A 16,753-nucleotide genomic window follows, 5' to 3' on the forward strand; every position below is an offset into this window, starting at 1 on the left:
CAGATCCCATGTGAGTAGGCTTGGAAGGATTAGATTTGTATTGATAAATGTTAATAAACGTCTATTACACAGTACACACACAAACCGATTAAAAAGTATTTCTATCAAAAATTGACATTTACAGATAGACAAAGTGAGAAAAATACTGCTTTGGAACATATTAGAGTTTGATTTAAGAATATTTACTTTGTATATTTTGATATATGATGTTGACAGTTTGTGTTTTAAAGCTTCAACTTTTTGAATCTCAACATTTACTGTAATTAAACAATTATTGTTTAACAGCCTCCCCCCCCCCCTAATTTCCCACAACTGTGAAAATTGAAATAGATAAGAATTGGAAAAAACTTCTTAAAAATAAATATCAATATCATCCATCAAAATTATAAAAAATTCTGCTAAGCCTACATATGAGGGGGCAAGGCTGCATGTGTGGCCTGAACATTTATAATCTATTAAAGAACTAGAACAAATAGTTTGGGAAAACATCAGGTAGAAAGAATAATTGTTCCTTTTTTGAAATTACCTGTGGAGATCTACAGCTCTCCTCCTGGGTGTGGTGCCTAAAAAAACTAATGGATAATACAGGATTATCAACCATTTATCTTACCTTCAAAGCTTCCCTTAAAGACAGTATTGACCCTCAGTTATGTTCACTTTGATAGTCCTCATCTGAGGCAGCAGTAGCCATGGTTAAAGAATGCAGCATAAGGACACAGGTTGCAAAATGCAACATTACTCCCTGTTCATTGCAAAAATAGTAACTTGTTCAGTCTTCAGTTTGAGGAATATTACTGTTTTGACACGGCCATGCCAATGCTCCACACCATGTTCAGCCTTTGAAAGGTTTAGCATAACATTGGAGTGGTCAGATGTGCGGGAAACGAGCTTGCACGTGAGGCAGTTCACTATTTCAATTACTTCCTCTTGGCAGGAAACATGATCAGTAGAGCACAGCTGCCTGCTGAGAGCATTTCTGGAGATGACAGAGTGCTTGGGGTCCCACTGGCTTCAGAAAAGGCAGAAGGCCCAGCACAGTTAACATACTTGAGAACTGAATCGGATTCAAGACAGGGTGTATCATGGATACCCAGAGACAGCTTAGGTAATGTAAAGGTGTTGATAAGGACAATCAAAAATTCTACGAAAGCCTCTCTAAAACAAGTATAAGTAACTATTGGGGCATTTAAATTTTGCATGTAAGGCAGTGGCCTTGGCTAGGGTCTTTTGTGCCCACGTGGTGGCTGTCACTTCTGGATCCAAGAAGCCTCATCGCTTTGTCAGGATGACCAAAAGAAGGAAGGGCAGATTTGGATTAGGGGAAGCATTCTTATAGCAGTTTAATGGGTTATCAGTTAAATGATCCAATTGGATGCTAGGATCGGAGTTACGGGGACTGTCTGACACCTCTCGGAAAATTGTTTTTGGAGTTCATTACCAAGGGAATTGATGTGCATAGAGGTGGCCTGCGGAGTGGGCAGAGCACAGTATAATAAGAGATTACTTCTATTAAGTTTTTTCTGATATTGGTGGCTGTCACTATTTGAACTGAGGAATTTAGAAATAAATGGTTTTGTTTTTGGTGTGACAAACAGGCAGAGATTCACATTAATTCAGAGTCAACGAAGTAATGTGGCTGGTACGGGCATATGTATTGCACTGCCGTTTGTTTAACGTATTTTCTGTGTAGTTGATAATGGGATTGTCCATGCTCTGTCTCAGTTTCAGGCTGACAGATTACAGAACCTAGTGCTGTTAGCCAGCCAAGACCCACAGGTGATGCCTCACAGTTTGTGGAACCATGGCTCCTGACAGCTTTAAGATTGGTGGAAAATTCCATTGCCCCAAGGACATTAAGGGTTAACAAGGCTAGTTTCGTTGAGTTTGTAGATTAGCATTAAGGAAGCCTTCCATATGTTTAGTCCATCCCTGAGTTTCAGGTGGTGAATTATGCGGTGTCTTTGGCGCATTGTAGATTGGCATCATCTGCTATATTGAGCCACCTTTAGAGCTGGGCATATAACTGTTTTTTTTGGCTTGGCCAGCAAACCGAAAAATCAAGAAATATTCAGAAGATTCTGAAAATGACAAAACTCTTTTTCCACATAACAAAGTAGGAAAGGGAGTGTGTGTCCATCCATCCATCCATGTCCCTTTATAACTGTAGGCCCACTGTTAGGGCACTTGCCTGGGATGTGGTAGTCCTAGGTTTGAATCCCCACTAGATATTGCCCCCTCATAGGTGAGCATCCTAACCACCAGACTATAGACTATTTTGGGAAATTGGCCATCCTGATTATCACTACAAAAGTTGTTTTTCTCCTGCTGATAATAGCCCACCTTAATTGATTACTCTCATTATAGTTAGTATGGCAACACCCATATTTTCATGTTCTCTATGTATATATATATTCCTACTGTATTTTCCACTGCATGCATCCGATGAAGTGGGTTTTAGCTTATGCGCAAATAAATTTGTTAGTCTCTAAGGTACCACAAGGACTCCTCGTTTATTTTGGGGTGTGTCACTCTCAGTCTGTCTTGTTGAAGCTGTTCCACTGTGTGTAAATAAATATTCATTGAGCCAAAGAGAGAGTGAGTGAGAACAACTCTATAGCCTGGTGATTAAGGCACTCACCTGGAACGTAGGAGATGTGGATTCAAATCTTCTCTGCCTGATTCATTGGAGGGATTTGAATCCAGATCTACCTCCCAGGCTATGGAGTTCTCGCTCACTCACTCTTTGGACCAATGAATATTTCTATTTATATGTAGTGGAACAGCTTCAACACAAGAGATTGAGAGCAACCCACCCCAGATCAGCTGATAGCTTGGTGGCTAGGGATGCTCACCTGGATGGAGGGATATCTAGTGGGGATTCAAACCTGGGTCTGCCACATCCCCAGCAAGTACCCTAACCACTGGGCGAAAGGTTATAAAGGGGCAGGTGGATATGGACTCACAGTTTTGCTGACATGGATAAAGGTTTTCCCAATCAAAACTAATTAGATCAAATTCGCAAATAGATCAAAACTTTATTTTTTAATGAATAAACTATTCATTCAAAAATTTCCGCCAACTCTCAGTAGCATTGCTGGCCTGTCGTTTTGTTGCACGCTGGCAGGATTTACTAACACTTAGAAAATTCTTACTAAAGAAGCTTTTGGAGGGATGGTCCAGTGGAGAGGGATGCAGCGTATGTTTCAGGCACCCCATAGCCATACAGAATTTGTTTTGGTGATTGGAAGCTTTACCTACATTAGGGTGCATGTGGTTCTGTTTAAAGCTGCATTTGTCATTACTGTTTTCAGTGCTTTCACGGCTAGTGAGGGTGTGCTCAGGGCCGGTGCAAGGAAGTTTCATGACCTAGGCAAAACTTCCACCTTGTATCCCCCCTCCTCCCCCCCCCCCCGTGGCAGCTAACCCAACCCCCCACCCAGGGAGCCCGCCGCCACCCTCCCCCCCCATCCAGGGAGCTACCCCCCCTCTGCAGCTAACCCCACCCGGTGAGACCCGCCCCTGCGGAAGCTAACCCCGCCCAGGGAGCCCACCTCCACTGCAGCTAACCCCACCTGGGGAGACTCCCCCCCGCGGTAGCTAACCCCACCTGGGGAGCCCGCCCCAGCTCACCTCGGCTCCGCCTCCTCCGCTGAGCATGCCGGCGCCGCTCTAATTCTCCTCCCCTCCCAGGCTTGCGGCGCTGTTGGAGGAGACTTAGAGCCGGGCTGTGTGCTCAGCGGAGGAGGCAGAGTGCACCCCCTCCCCGTTACTGTGGGCAGCCCTCCCCGGGTCCCCCGCCCCAGCTCACCTCCACTCCACCTCCTCGCCTGAGCGGGCTTTTAGGCACCCCCAACTACTAGGCGCCCTAGGCGGCGACTTACATTGCCTAAATGGTTGCAACGGTCCTGGGTGTGCTGGTGTCAAGGGGACAGCTCCAGGAGTGCGCTAGAATTGGTAGATGTGCAACTTAAACAAGGAGCAGTGCTCTTGAAAATTAAGGTATTTACAACCCTATCAATCCAGAAAAGGGGCCATAGAAGAGCTAAGAGATTGCTTGTATGAACAGGTATGTCCAGTAAAAGAGTTTGTGATAGTCATGTGGATTCAGGAGCAAGGCCCTCTATACATGGCGTTGGTATCTACTGACTAGATACCATTTGCTGCGGTAATTGGGGGTGGGGGGCATTAGCCCATTTGGATCCCAATCTGGCAAATTTTGGCATTCTTTCCTTTAGGATGGGTGCAGTGCTCTCCCCAGCATTGGAGGGTTTTCGACTCTCAGAGAGTGCAGGCAAGTAAATCGGACTGAAATACGACCTACAAGCAGGCAGTCAGGTTGGCATGTGTTGCAGCTGAGCTTAAGGTGTGAGGCTATCCACCTGCAATGGTTTGGGAGAAGGGGCATGTTGTCAGGTCAGCTCATGCCTCTTCTACACTTGTAGATGGGTGAACTACATCCATCTAATATCCTGATTGCTCAGCTGGGGGAAATGATCTGGGGACCTGCCCTGGGGTAAATTTGTGAATTAGGATTCAGAGGGGCATGGGATGGAGTAGACTGACAGAGCATGAGATCAATTTGCTCAGAAATGTTTGCAAGGTGAGTATGGCAAGGAGTGGTCAAACCAGCCCATGGGGATAGGGCTTGGAAGAGCATGAACTGTGATGTTGCCAGTCATATTTGGACATGGGGTGGCTCAGTGATCACACACAGGGACATCTGGTATCATGTGCCTGAACTTCTTAGATAGGATGGAGTGCCCTTGTTGGACAGAGGGTCTGGCATTTGGCTTGGAGATTTTAGGAATTGGATTAGTCATGAAATACATAACAGACTGGGATGAAGGTGTGACCACACTAATTACTGGCACCCCTAATGTGCCTGTGCAGATACAGGCTAAAAAAAAAAAAAAAAAAAAAGACAGCTCCCAGAGGTAAATGAGACCTTGGACCTTTTGCCTGTAAGGAGAAGGTGAGACCTGAAGTCTTTGCAGACCAAGGTCTCCTTTGGCATTCTCTTCCCTTCTTGTATGAGGGAGGGCTTGAGGATTGGAAGTGAATTGAGTCCTATGGGCAAATAAATAAAGATATCCTATCTCCTAGAACTGGAAGGGACCTTGAAAGGTCATTGAGTCCAGCCCCCTGCCTTCACTAGCAGGACCAAGTACTGATTTTGCCCCAGATCCCTAAGTGGCCCTCTCAAGGATTGAACTCACAACCCTGGGTTTAGTAGGCCAATGCTCAAACCACTGACCTATCTCTCCCCCCCCCCAACTGAAGAGGGTCTACCCTGAGTATATGGTGGGAGCCCAGTAACTCTGCACTGGACCCAATTAAATGCCTAATATGTGAGAGAGGATGGGTCGATAGTGCCCCTCTCCATTGTTAAGTTAGTAGAGTTGCAGCCTGCTGTTTAAATCGATCCTTGTGTGTGTCTTTCATTTGCACACAACTCAAAGATATGCAGGAAATTTCACTCCTTTTCCTGAAGGAAACTCTCCACACTTTTCCATACACTCTGCTTCTGCTGATTGAGGAACTTTGTTGCCATTTATCTGTACCCCTCTCCACAAAGAGGGGTAGTCGTTATATACGCAGTGTGCAGAGGCGGTCAAAAAAGCAAACAGGATGTTAGGGATCATTAAAAAGGGGATAGAGAATAAGACTGAGAATATATTATTGCCCTTATATAAATCGATGGTACGCCCACATCTCAAATACTGCTTACAGATGTGGTCTCCTCATCTAAAAAAAGATATCCTGGCACTAGAAAAGGTTCAGAAAAGGGCAACTAAAATGATTAGGGGTTTGGAACGGGTCCCATATGAGGAGAGATTAAAAAGGCTTCAGCTTGGAAAAGAGGAGACTAAGGGGGGATATGATAGAGGTATATAAAATCATGAGTGATGTGGAGAAAGTGGATAAGGAAAAGTTATTTACTTATTCCCATAATACAAGAACTAGGGGTCACCAAATGAAATTAATAGGCAGCAGGTTTAAAACAAATAAAAGGAAGTTCTTCTTCACGCAGCGCACAGTCAACTTGTGGAACTCCTTACCTGAGGAGGTTGTGAAGGCTAGGACTATAATAGCATTTAAAAGAGAACTGGATAAATTCATGGTGGTGAAGTCCATTAATGGCTATTAGCCAGGATGGGTAAGGAATGGTGTCCCTAGCCTCTGTTTGTCAGAGGATGGAGATGGATGGCAGGAGAGAGATCACTTGATCATTGCCTGTTGTTCCACTCTCTCTGGGGCACCTGGCATTGGCCACTGTCGGTAGACAGGATACTGGGCTAAATGGACCTTTGGTCTGACCCGGTACAGCCGTTCTTATGTTCTTATAACACAATCTAAAGCTGGAATTCTACTTTTTTGGTCTGGCAGTATTTTATGCCAATTTTTGAGGTGTGTGTGTGTAGTGGTAGAGTGACAACTCCTCAACGCTTCTTCCTTGCAATATACCTCCTCCTTCCCTTTAAATAAATACCCACAGAGCCCATGCCGCGCAGCATTGGTGAAGAAGGGACTGTGCTAATTAAGCTCTACTTACACACAACCTCTTTCTGTTTTCAAAGCATTTCTGCCCTTTTTTGTGCCCTTCTGCTCCCGTCAGCCCCACAAAGCAACAGGAGGGAGTTTTTGACCTCCAGATAACTGTCCAGAAAGTTATTGATAAATTTGAAATTGTCTATTTTTTTTAAATTTCCACAGATGAAGTGCTTGCTTCCAGAATGATGGACTATAAACTAATTCCTATTAGAGAGCCTCCAAATAACAAAGGAAAAACTATAATCTCTAAAGATTAATCATTTTGTATTAATAGGAAAGTGGCTGTGAGTATGGATACGAACTCAAAATCCTCTTCCTCTCTCCATGCCCTTTCCACCCAGAAAGAAAAAAAACGTCTATTTTGGTTGCAAGCCATATTCTGTTGCTTAGTAATGAGAGAATAAACAACTGAACTCAGCAGTATTATTCAAGTCTACAGATGGCACATTAAAAAGATCATGAATAGGAGAAAAAGTTCAATATATGTAGAGTTGAGTTTGTGTAATGAAGGGAGCATTGATAATTTGAGATCCTGTTTAAATCTTTCACATATGTTGTTTGTGTTACTGCCATTTTATTAGCTTTGGATAACAACTGAATTTCTCACCAAGATAAAGATTTCACTTTTTAATCACTTTGGAGGAAACAAGTCTAGGCCAAATCACCTAATTAAACTATTCTGTAACCTTGAGGTAGAAAATTTAATATTGCATTTCTGAGATCTTTTAAAACTGAAATGTGTTGTTAAAAAGTGACCTACAGTTTTACGTTCCATTCATTGGTATGTGTATATTGATGTTTACTGCCCAAATCCTGGTTCAGTCCACAGGAACTAAGTTGTGTGTATGGTGAAGGGTTATCTTCTCATAAGACCTGGACACACATGGCCAAGCAATGGCTGCTACATCTAGGGATGGGGAAGCATAGTATTCCACGCTATCCCTAGACAGGGATATGAGCTCTAGATCTGTGTTCTGCACAACTCTCTGGCCACTGTGCAAATCGGTGGGCAGATTGCATCAGCTGGGGCAGCTCAAATAAAGCCGAAATGTTTGAGTTTAATAAACTGAAGATGGAAAAAAGCTCAAAATAAAACAAAACACTAGGTACCAGACCTTTCCTGCTTTGCCCAGGTGGGAAGTGAGGCGGGCACATACTTCTCCTAATAGCCCTTTACTGACTGCTATGAAGAGTTCCACACTGGAGCTTCCTTAATCTTGAATCTCTCCCATCTGCTGCCTGCCCCTGTGTAAGAGGCAGGAAGCCTTATGTCTGGCTTCCTGTAGGTCACATGCTTATTGTCATGTGCCATGTGTCTATCATTCCCAGTTTTAAAGGGGCCAAAGGCACACTGGGATGTGTACATACACTTCAAAGTCTAGTGCCTTTTTACACACATCACACATTATTCACGGTGATAAAATGTATATACCCTGTCCTTTGAGTCATAGGCTACATCTACACTACAGGGGGGGGTCGATTTAAGATATGCAAATTCAGCTACGCGAATAGCGTAGCTGAATTCGACGTATCGCAGCCGACTTACCCCGCTGTAGGGACGGCGGCAAAATTGACCTCTGCGGCTTCCCGTCGACGGCGCTTACTCCCACCTCCGCTGGTGGAGTAAGAGCGTCGATCCCCGAGAGGTCGATTTCTACCCGCCGATTCAGGCGGGTAGTGTAGACCCAGCCATAGATTTGTGTAGTTTAAGGTCAGAAGGAACCATTAAGTCATCTAGTCTGACCTTCTTTATATCACAGGACATTACATTTCACCCACTTACCGCAGTAATTTAGTCCAATACCTTTTGTTTGACTTAAAGGTAATTTGAGTTTGGCTAAAGCATATCTTTCAGAAAGGCATGCAGGCTTGATTTGAAGACATCAAGGGATACAGAATAGACTGCTTCCATTGGAAGTTTTTTCCAGTGCTTAATCCCTCTCACTGTGCAGAACGTGGACTTGATTTGTAATTTGAATTTGTCTGGTGTCAGCTTCCAACCACTTGTTCTTGTTGTGCCCTTCTCTGCTAGATTAAAGAGCCCTTCAGCACCTGGTATTTTCTCCCTATGAAGGTACTTATAAACTGTAATCAAGTCACCTCTCATGCTGCTTTTTGAGAAGTTGAACAGTTTAATCTCTTTAAGTCTCTCAAAAACTAAACCAATTGAGCTCGTTGAGTCTGTCACTGTAATCCATTTTCTTTAGCCTTCGAATCATTGTTGTGGCCCTTCTCTTCGCCCTCTCCAGTTTTCCAGCATCCTTTTAAAAATGCGGAGCCCAGAATTGGATGCAGTATTCCACCAGTGGCGTACGTAGAGATAAAATCACCTGCCTGCTCTTACTCACTTCTCTCTTGTTTATACATCTAAGCATCACATTAACCCTTTTTGGCACAGCATCACACTGGAAGCTCATGTTGAATAGCTTATTCATTATGACCCCTAAATACTTTTCAGAGTCGCTGCTTTTCAATGTACAGTCTACCATTCTGAGGGTATGGCCTGCATTCCTGGTTCCTAGATATATACATTTGCATTTGGCTGTATTTTGTTTGAATGGGCCCCATTTATACTATATGGCTGCCATGTCCTCATCATTATTTACCACACTTCCAATCTGTGTCATCCACAAATTTTATCAGCAGTAATTTTATATTTACTTCCAGATCATTGATGAAAATGTTGAATAGTACCAATCCTGTGAGACTCCACTAGAAACACCTCCATTCAATATTGATTCCCCACTGACAACTAATTTTTAAGATCTGTTAGCCAGTTCTTAATCCATTCAGTGTGTGTTCTGTGGATATTGTATAGCGCCAATTTTTTAATCAGAATGTTATGTGGTTAACATAACATTAACAGAGTTAATCGCATGAGGTAACTGCGATTAATAGACAGCCCTAGACTCAATTAATAAAGAATTAAAGGTGGATAATAGAATTAATGCCAATAACATGGATTTATGGAAAACAGCCCCTATCAAACTATCTTGTTTTGATGAGCTTACAAGTTTGGTTGATAAAGGTAACTGTGAAGATGTAGTAGATGTAGCCTTTTTGTAAGGCATTATCTTGTGCAAATGTAAACAAACTTATTTGTCTGAGCAATTGACTGAACAAGAAGTAGGACTGAGTGGACTTGTAGGCTGTAAAGTTTTACATTTTTATTTTTGAATGCAGGTTTTTTTGTACATAATTCTACTTTTGTATGTTCAACTTTCATGATAGAGATTGTACTACAATACTTGTATTTAGGTGGATTGAAAAAGACTATTTCTTTTTTACAGTACAAATATTTGTAATAAAAAATAAATATAAAATGAGCACTGTACACTGTATTCTGTGTTGTAATTGAAATCAATATATTTGAAAATGTAGAAAACATCCAAAAATATTTAAATAAATACTATTCTATTATTGTTTAACATTGCGATTAATTGCAATTAATTTTTTTTAAATCGCGCATTTAATCGTGATTATTTTTTTTTAATTGCTTGAAAGCCCTAGTTGAGTCCCATATCAATTTCTTTATTTATCAGTCAATGTCAGACTGACAGACCTATAATTGTTAGAAGCTGGTAGCTAAATACTTCAAACATCCTCCTCAGTTACTATGGACTGGAAAGTATTTCATTATCTTCATCTGATATGAGTACATCATCCTGCTTCTTTCAGATACAAAAATGAAATATTTATTGAATGCTCCTGTCATTTCTGCATAATTATTATCATTTTTACCATCTCCATTTAGGAATGGGTCTGCACCATTGCTAGGATTTCTGTTGTTGTTATTGTTATTATAGGTAAAAAACTCTCTCTTGTCCCTGGTGCCACCAGCCATGGACTTTTCCCTCATGTCTTTAGCTTCCCTTATCAGTATTCTGCACTTCATATCTTCTGATTTATAGCAGTTCCTATTTATTTCTCCCATTTTCCATTTGTTAGGTATTGCTTTTTTATTTCTAATTGCTGCCTTCACTTAACCACTGTATCAGGTTGGGCTTTTGGCCAAAGTTTTCTTGAATGTGGAATCATGACTGTTTGGCCATCTAATGTCTTTTTAAAGAACTCCCAGTTTTCATCACTTTTCTGTCTAAATTTGTGCTCCAAGCATTTTCACTCATAATTTTTATTAGCTTTCAGAAATTAACCCCTTTGAAGCACCAAATAAGTCTACTACTAGTTGGGTTTACCCCCGTTTTGCCCATATTTAATGTAATCAGATCATGATCTCTGGTCCCAAGCCAACCAGCTTCCATTTCAGTGATTAATTCATCTTTATTCATCATAATGAGGCCCAAAATAGAATTATCTTGTGTTGGGTGCAATATCTTTTGTGTTAGAAAATTATCATATCATTTTTAGAAACTCGGAGACCTCTAGCATGTATCTCCTAAATTGAAGACTTTCATCACAACACAATTTTATTTTCTACACGTTGCAGGCATGTGTTTAAGGAATAACTCATCCTGTTCTCTGATTTGATTCAGTGATCGGTAACAGGCCTCCAACCATACATCCTCTTGGGCTTTATTAGTTTGCACATTGATCTGTATGCATTAACAATCCTGTGGCTCTGAGTTATCACTAACTCTAAAACAGGTAATGGTGTTAATGTAGAGTGCCAAACCCCCACCCCCACAAACCCTTCTTGCTTACTCTGTCCTTCCTGAACAGTTATAACCTGTGATTTTAACATTCCAATCACACCAGTCATCTCACCGAATTTCAGTAATTTCTTCTCATCAGTAAGAATTCCCAGTTCTTCTTGCTTGTTACCCAGACTCCTATTAATTGTATATAGGAATTGAAAAATGTCTTCTCTTCACAGTCTCATTCACATGGTTAGCAGGGAGAGGATTGATATACTCTCCCTTAGCAGAGGGAAGACCACTGCTGCACATAATAAGTGTAGAGGTTGCACAGAAATATGGTTGGGCCAGATGGTTGGATTAGGCCAGGGGTGGGCAAACTATGGCCCGTGGGCCATTTTAAGTTGGCCCGCGAGCCACACCACGTGGCTCGGCTCCACTCTGGCTGGGGCGCAGGGTTGGGCCGGACCATGTGGCTCGGCCCCTCTCTGGCACTCCAGCTGGGGCGCTGGGTCGGGGCCACACCACGTGGCTCTCGCCACGCCCCTACCCCGTGCCCCAGCCCTGATCCCCCTCCTGCTCTCCAAACCCCTTGATCCCAGCACGGAGCACCCTCCTGCACTCCAAACCTCTCATCCCCAGCCCCACCCCAGAGCCTGCACCCCCAGCCGGAACCTGCACCCCTCCCGCACTCCTGCCCCAGCCCTGATCCCCCTCCCAGCCCAGAGCACCCTCCTACACCCCAAGTTCCTCATCCCCAGCCCCACCCCAGAGCCCTCACTTCCTCCCGCACCCCAACCCCAATTTTGTGAGCATTCATGGCCCTCCATACAATTTCTATTCCCCGATGTGGACCTCAGGCCAAAAAGTTTGCCCACCCCTGGATTAGGCACTTCTCCCCATCAGAAAGTTGTGTTCAGACAAGTCAAAGATAGCTGCCTCTATGAGCCAGCCCCTCCTTGTGGAAAAAGAGGAAAATGCTCTCTAGAAAAATTCCCGCTCTGGGACACATTCATGCTTTGGTTGCATAAACTATCTGGGTAGCTGTTTTTGTTTTTAAAAAAAATGGCAAGTGAAAATCTCGAGTGTGGGAAGATCTTTTCCTTTTTTACCTTGACCAGGGTCGGAAAAATGCAGTTTCAAAAATGAATTTGGTTTCAAGGCCTTGAAATTTTAGTCACCACAGCCTGCAAAGGGATGTATAGTCTATCTCTATTGGGACGCTGTGGCCTGTCTCCTCACTCCTCCTGCTCTGGAAGTAGAAACATTGTTTCTGCAGTGCATTGGGTTTTATATGCATATTGTGGGTAAGAGGGAGCAGGATTGCCCCTTATCTTTGATGGGAATTTTATTGAAAAGTGAAGGCTTGACTGTTGTGGTATAGGAATGGGACTGTATAATTCTGATGGCTTATGTCTAATTTAAAGAACTAACTCCAAGACATACCTCCTGTTTGTACTTCTTAATGAATTGTGAACAGAAGTTTTTTATACATTTTCATTTCATTCTGTTTCACTCAGTGATGTCAGACTTGTTTGTAACGACATTGTGGAAAATTATTTCTTAAAACATTTTTTGTTGGGTTACATCAGAATTATATGCAAAACAATGCTTCATAACTGTGCTGTCTCCATACTTTTCTTCTGTACTATATTTTGGGGACTATAAAAGTAAGTTGTGGTGGCTGGTTTTGCTGATAATGAAATTACCCTAAATCATTCTCTTATTAAACAACTTAACACTTTATATAGAAAAATAAGAATTTTTGAAGCATGTATAGTACTAAATGTTAAACAGAATTGTATCTAATAATTTGGGATTCTGTTTTTAAAAATAGCTTGCCTTTTTCAAAACGACATAACTGTACAAATAAGACAAGCTTATCCCACTGGTGTAGAATTGTATTCTACAAATATGTTGAAGAATGTTAAGTAACTCCTAGCACAAGACTTATTTCCTATATGGTAGGAATGATTAAACAGAACTAAATTCTTTAGAATCTCTTGTAGAGTTTCTTCAGTTAGCTATTTGTCACCTTGATTTGGCACTGCTTTATAAGTGCACAAATTGGTAGATTAATGGTTGTAGAGAAGTCTGCTACTGTTTCATTTAGTTACATTATCCAGTACCCACAGAAACTATCATTATAGAATAGGCATATGGCGGAAATATGAGAGACACATTAATGGTGCTAGTCTTCTGAAAAAATGCTAACTATAATTATATGATTAGAATTGTATTTTTGGACCTCTCTCATAGGCAGTATTAATGTTCTAAATTGCTTTCAAAATTAAAAAAAAAAGCTGCTTCCAAGCTAAACTGCAGAATAGGAAATACTGTTGTTCATCCTGGTAGTTCTTATTTTAAACAAATCTTGGCAGTGTCAGCATACTGCTACTGCACTTGAGGCTGACCACGCAAAGACTTAGGAAAGTGAGTCACTTTCCTCTCATAAGTAGTCCTATTGACTTCAGTGGGATTGCTCACATAAATAAAGTTAATCATGTGCCTTTGTCTTTGTAACACTGGGGCCCTTCATTTGGTCAATTGTGATTATATTATACATGCCTCGTGTACTATTTATAAAGGCCTTGATCCCGCATTCCTTATGTACCCAAAACTTGAGGGCCAGTTCTATGGATATATGAACACTTAGGTGACAAGAGGTGCACCTGATATCACAGTGTTGGGGCTGGGAATGGCAGAAAGAAGGATGGAGGGGTGAGAGTAGCTTCCAGGTACAGAAAGCATGTTGCAGGTTTAACAGTGAAGGTAAAATCACTGGAACAATTTACCAAGGCCTCTGGTAGGTTCTCCATTGTTTGAAATCTTTAAACCAAGACTGAATGCTTTTCTAAAAGATATGCTGTAGTTCAGACACCAATTATTGAGCTTTATACAGGGATTACTGGGTCCAACTCTATGGTCTGTCAGAGTACTGGTCCTTTCTGGACTTAGTCTATGAATCTATGATCAGTTTGATAATGAACCTGGCTCTGTTGGCTTTTAAAGTTGTTAATGGAAAAGGACCTTGGTATATATAATAAGACCGTCTCCTTGAATGTTATTTTGGTGAGCGTCCATGTTCTGACAGCATCTACCTTGTTAGGGACTCCACCATCATACCATAGGTTGGTGTGTGATTGACCTTTACTGGGGTGGTCCTTAATCACTTGGAATTTGATCCCTTTGGACATCCACATGAATCTCTTGGGAAAATGGTCTTTTAAAAAGTATTTTCATTTTTAATCCCTGTTGATTCTATGTAATATTCTCCTTAGTGCACCCCAGTGTGTAATGATGTAATTCACTTGGCTTTTTAGTATTTTATTTGTTTTTTGTCTGAAGTTTGAAATTGTGTATGCAGCACCTCAACCAACTTGGCAGGACAGTAGAACTTGAGGAATAACATTTTCTGTCAGGGACGAAAGGGTCCTTCACAATAAACTAAATTTTTCCTGGACGAACACAAGCACTGCCTGCTGGACAGGGCCGATTGCTCAGCTGAGTTTTGGATTGGAATTTAAAAAATAACTGACCATATTTGGAGTTGATTTTTCCTTGATACTTACTAACACTTTAAATAAAATAATAATAATTAAAACTTAACAACAAAAAGGCAACATTGAAATTGAAATACTTCTCTGAATGTGTGTAAGAACATAGAATGAACAGAAGTTTTTATATTTCTTATGCTTTCATATAGAAAACAAAAGGTGATCGATATGTTTTTGTTTTTACAGGCCAAAGCCTATCTAAGGATAACTACTGAAATAGTAAAGAGATTGCCAACTCCTCCAGCATGACGTGCTCATCTCGGGTACCTGTGATCAGAACTTAACAATAAAGTGACTTGATGGTGTAAGCAGTGGTGGAACAAGCAGAAATACATAAGTTTATGGATTATATATTGTATTTGTAAGAAAATTGTTTTGAAGTTTAGGAAACAAAGTTTGAAAGTATTGTTATTTTTTATTTGTCATGACATCATTTGGTTACATTCAAAGGTATTGAAGGATTCAGAAGGAAAATGCGTGGTACCTGACATTTATATATGGTCGGCCGCTGCTGATTTTTAATATCCTTGAACAACAAGGACAAAGTGCATCATTCAGCAATGGAGTTTCCCTCAGTTTTAACATGAAGGTTCAGCCTGTGGAAACTCCAGTCCCAGAATACAATGTGCCATCTTCGTCCAAGCCGAAAGACTCAAAAGTGGACCATGGCATGTTGAGGATTATAGGCACACAACTGTATAAAAGATGAGGGCATCTGCAATTTCCCCAATTTATGTACATTTTTATTCAGACCTTGGTGCTCTTGTTAAATTGCCAACGTGGCCTTAAATTGGGCAAAGCATCAAGGACTTAATTAGCAAACTGAAAACTATGTCATTACCATATGTTTGTGTACATTTACACTTAAGCCTCAAAAACAATATGATAGATCTGCATATTCTGAAATGATTTTTCCTAATGGTTCAAGAACAAATTTCTTCCCTATTGGATTATATTGTGTTATGAGGTAATTTCCTACTTATGGGATAATGGACTATATGACCTGTAGGCAAATTACTTGCCTGCTTTGTGTTATGTTGAACCCAGATAGAAAACTAGATAACAGCAAGGTCTTCATTGTAAACCACATATCATATCTGAGTTCAATTTGGCAAGGGAAGTAAATGACAAAAATAAATTAATTTCATGACTGCATATAGGCATGTGTTCCCAAGTCAAAGTAACAATGCAGGATCTGAATGTATAAACTAAAGATGTAACTAAAGAAGCAAACTAAGATACGATCTTCAAACTGCAAGACTTCTTTTTGTTTTTTATTGTCTTGTCCTATGATCCTTATTTTTCTGTTGGTATAATTTCTATGGACGTAAAAAACATGATTCTGTGGCACAGGCTTCCATTTACAATTAGAAGTTTGAATTTATATTCAGACTATTTCACACCTTCAAATATGTATCCTTATGGGAGTTTTGCCATTGACTTCACTAAGGCCAGGATTTCACCCTTTGTTTATACCATTGTTCCTGTCGCTTTTCTCCTCTTGAAATAATATGAAATCTCAGACTTCAGTGGAGTTTTGTAAATATGAAAAATAATGTATGTTAAGATGACTGATTTTTTTTTAACTTAGCTTTCATTTATGTACTTGAAAAAAGTGCAGAGAAGTAAAAGTGCACTTCAACTGTTTCAGTAGCCATGTTATTTCCAGCTTTTGGATTGTACCTTTATTCAAACATAAGTATCCAATCATTTGCAATTGTCTAGTGATATATTTTACAAAAATTAAACACTTAATGGTGTGCTTCCTCTTCTCACTTCATTGATAACTATTTGCCTTGTTGGTTTGGTAAGAAGTTTTATCTCTATTTAGGCATTTCTTATGCACCAACCATAGTAATATTAATTTTTCTGCATATGTGTATGTCTGTAAACATTTGTAGGGCTCTCCTCACCATAGTATTGTAGGACATGTTAACTCTCAGTGCGAAGCTCGGATTTCCAAAGTTGTTTTTAAAGTTTAAAAAAGTCTGTCAGGCTTGCCAAATTTAGTATTCATTATCTTCACTCTTGATGTTAGCAAGTTTGTGA

At 40.8% G+C, this 16,753-nt stretch overlaps 1 protein-coding gene across 6 annotated transcripts in view; it reads left to right on the forward strand.

Moving 5' to 3' along the window:
- The window catches only part of NUBPL (NUBP iron-sulfur cluster assembly factor, mitochondrial), a 171,365-nt gene extending 154,901 nt beyond the window's left edge, over nt 1-16,464 (forward strand). For all 6 annotated transcript variants that reach the window (XM_005285313.5, XM_065595438.1, XM_005285314.5 and 3 more), the window contains one exon: nt 14,891-16,464. In XM_005285313.5, coding sequence (XP_005285370.2) covers nt 14,891-14,953 — 63 coding nt within the window. In that variant the 3' untranslated portion in view covers nt 14,954-16,464. The remainder of the gene's footprint in view (nt 1-14,890) is intronic.
- The last annotated feature ends 289 nt before the right edge of the window (nt 16,465-16,753 follow it).

The sequence above is a fragment of the Chrysemys picta genome, chromosome 4 (assembly GCF_011386835.1).
Source record: "Chrysemys picta bellii isolate R12L10 chromosome 4, ASM1138683v2, whole genome shotgun sequence".
Taxonomy (NCBI): Eukaryota; Metazoa; Chordata; order Testudines; family Emydidae; genus Chrysemys; species Chrysemys picta.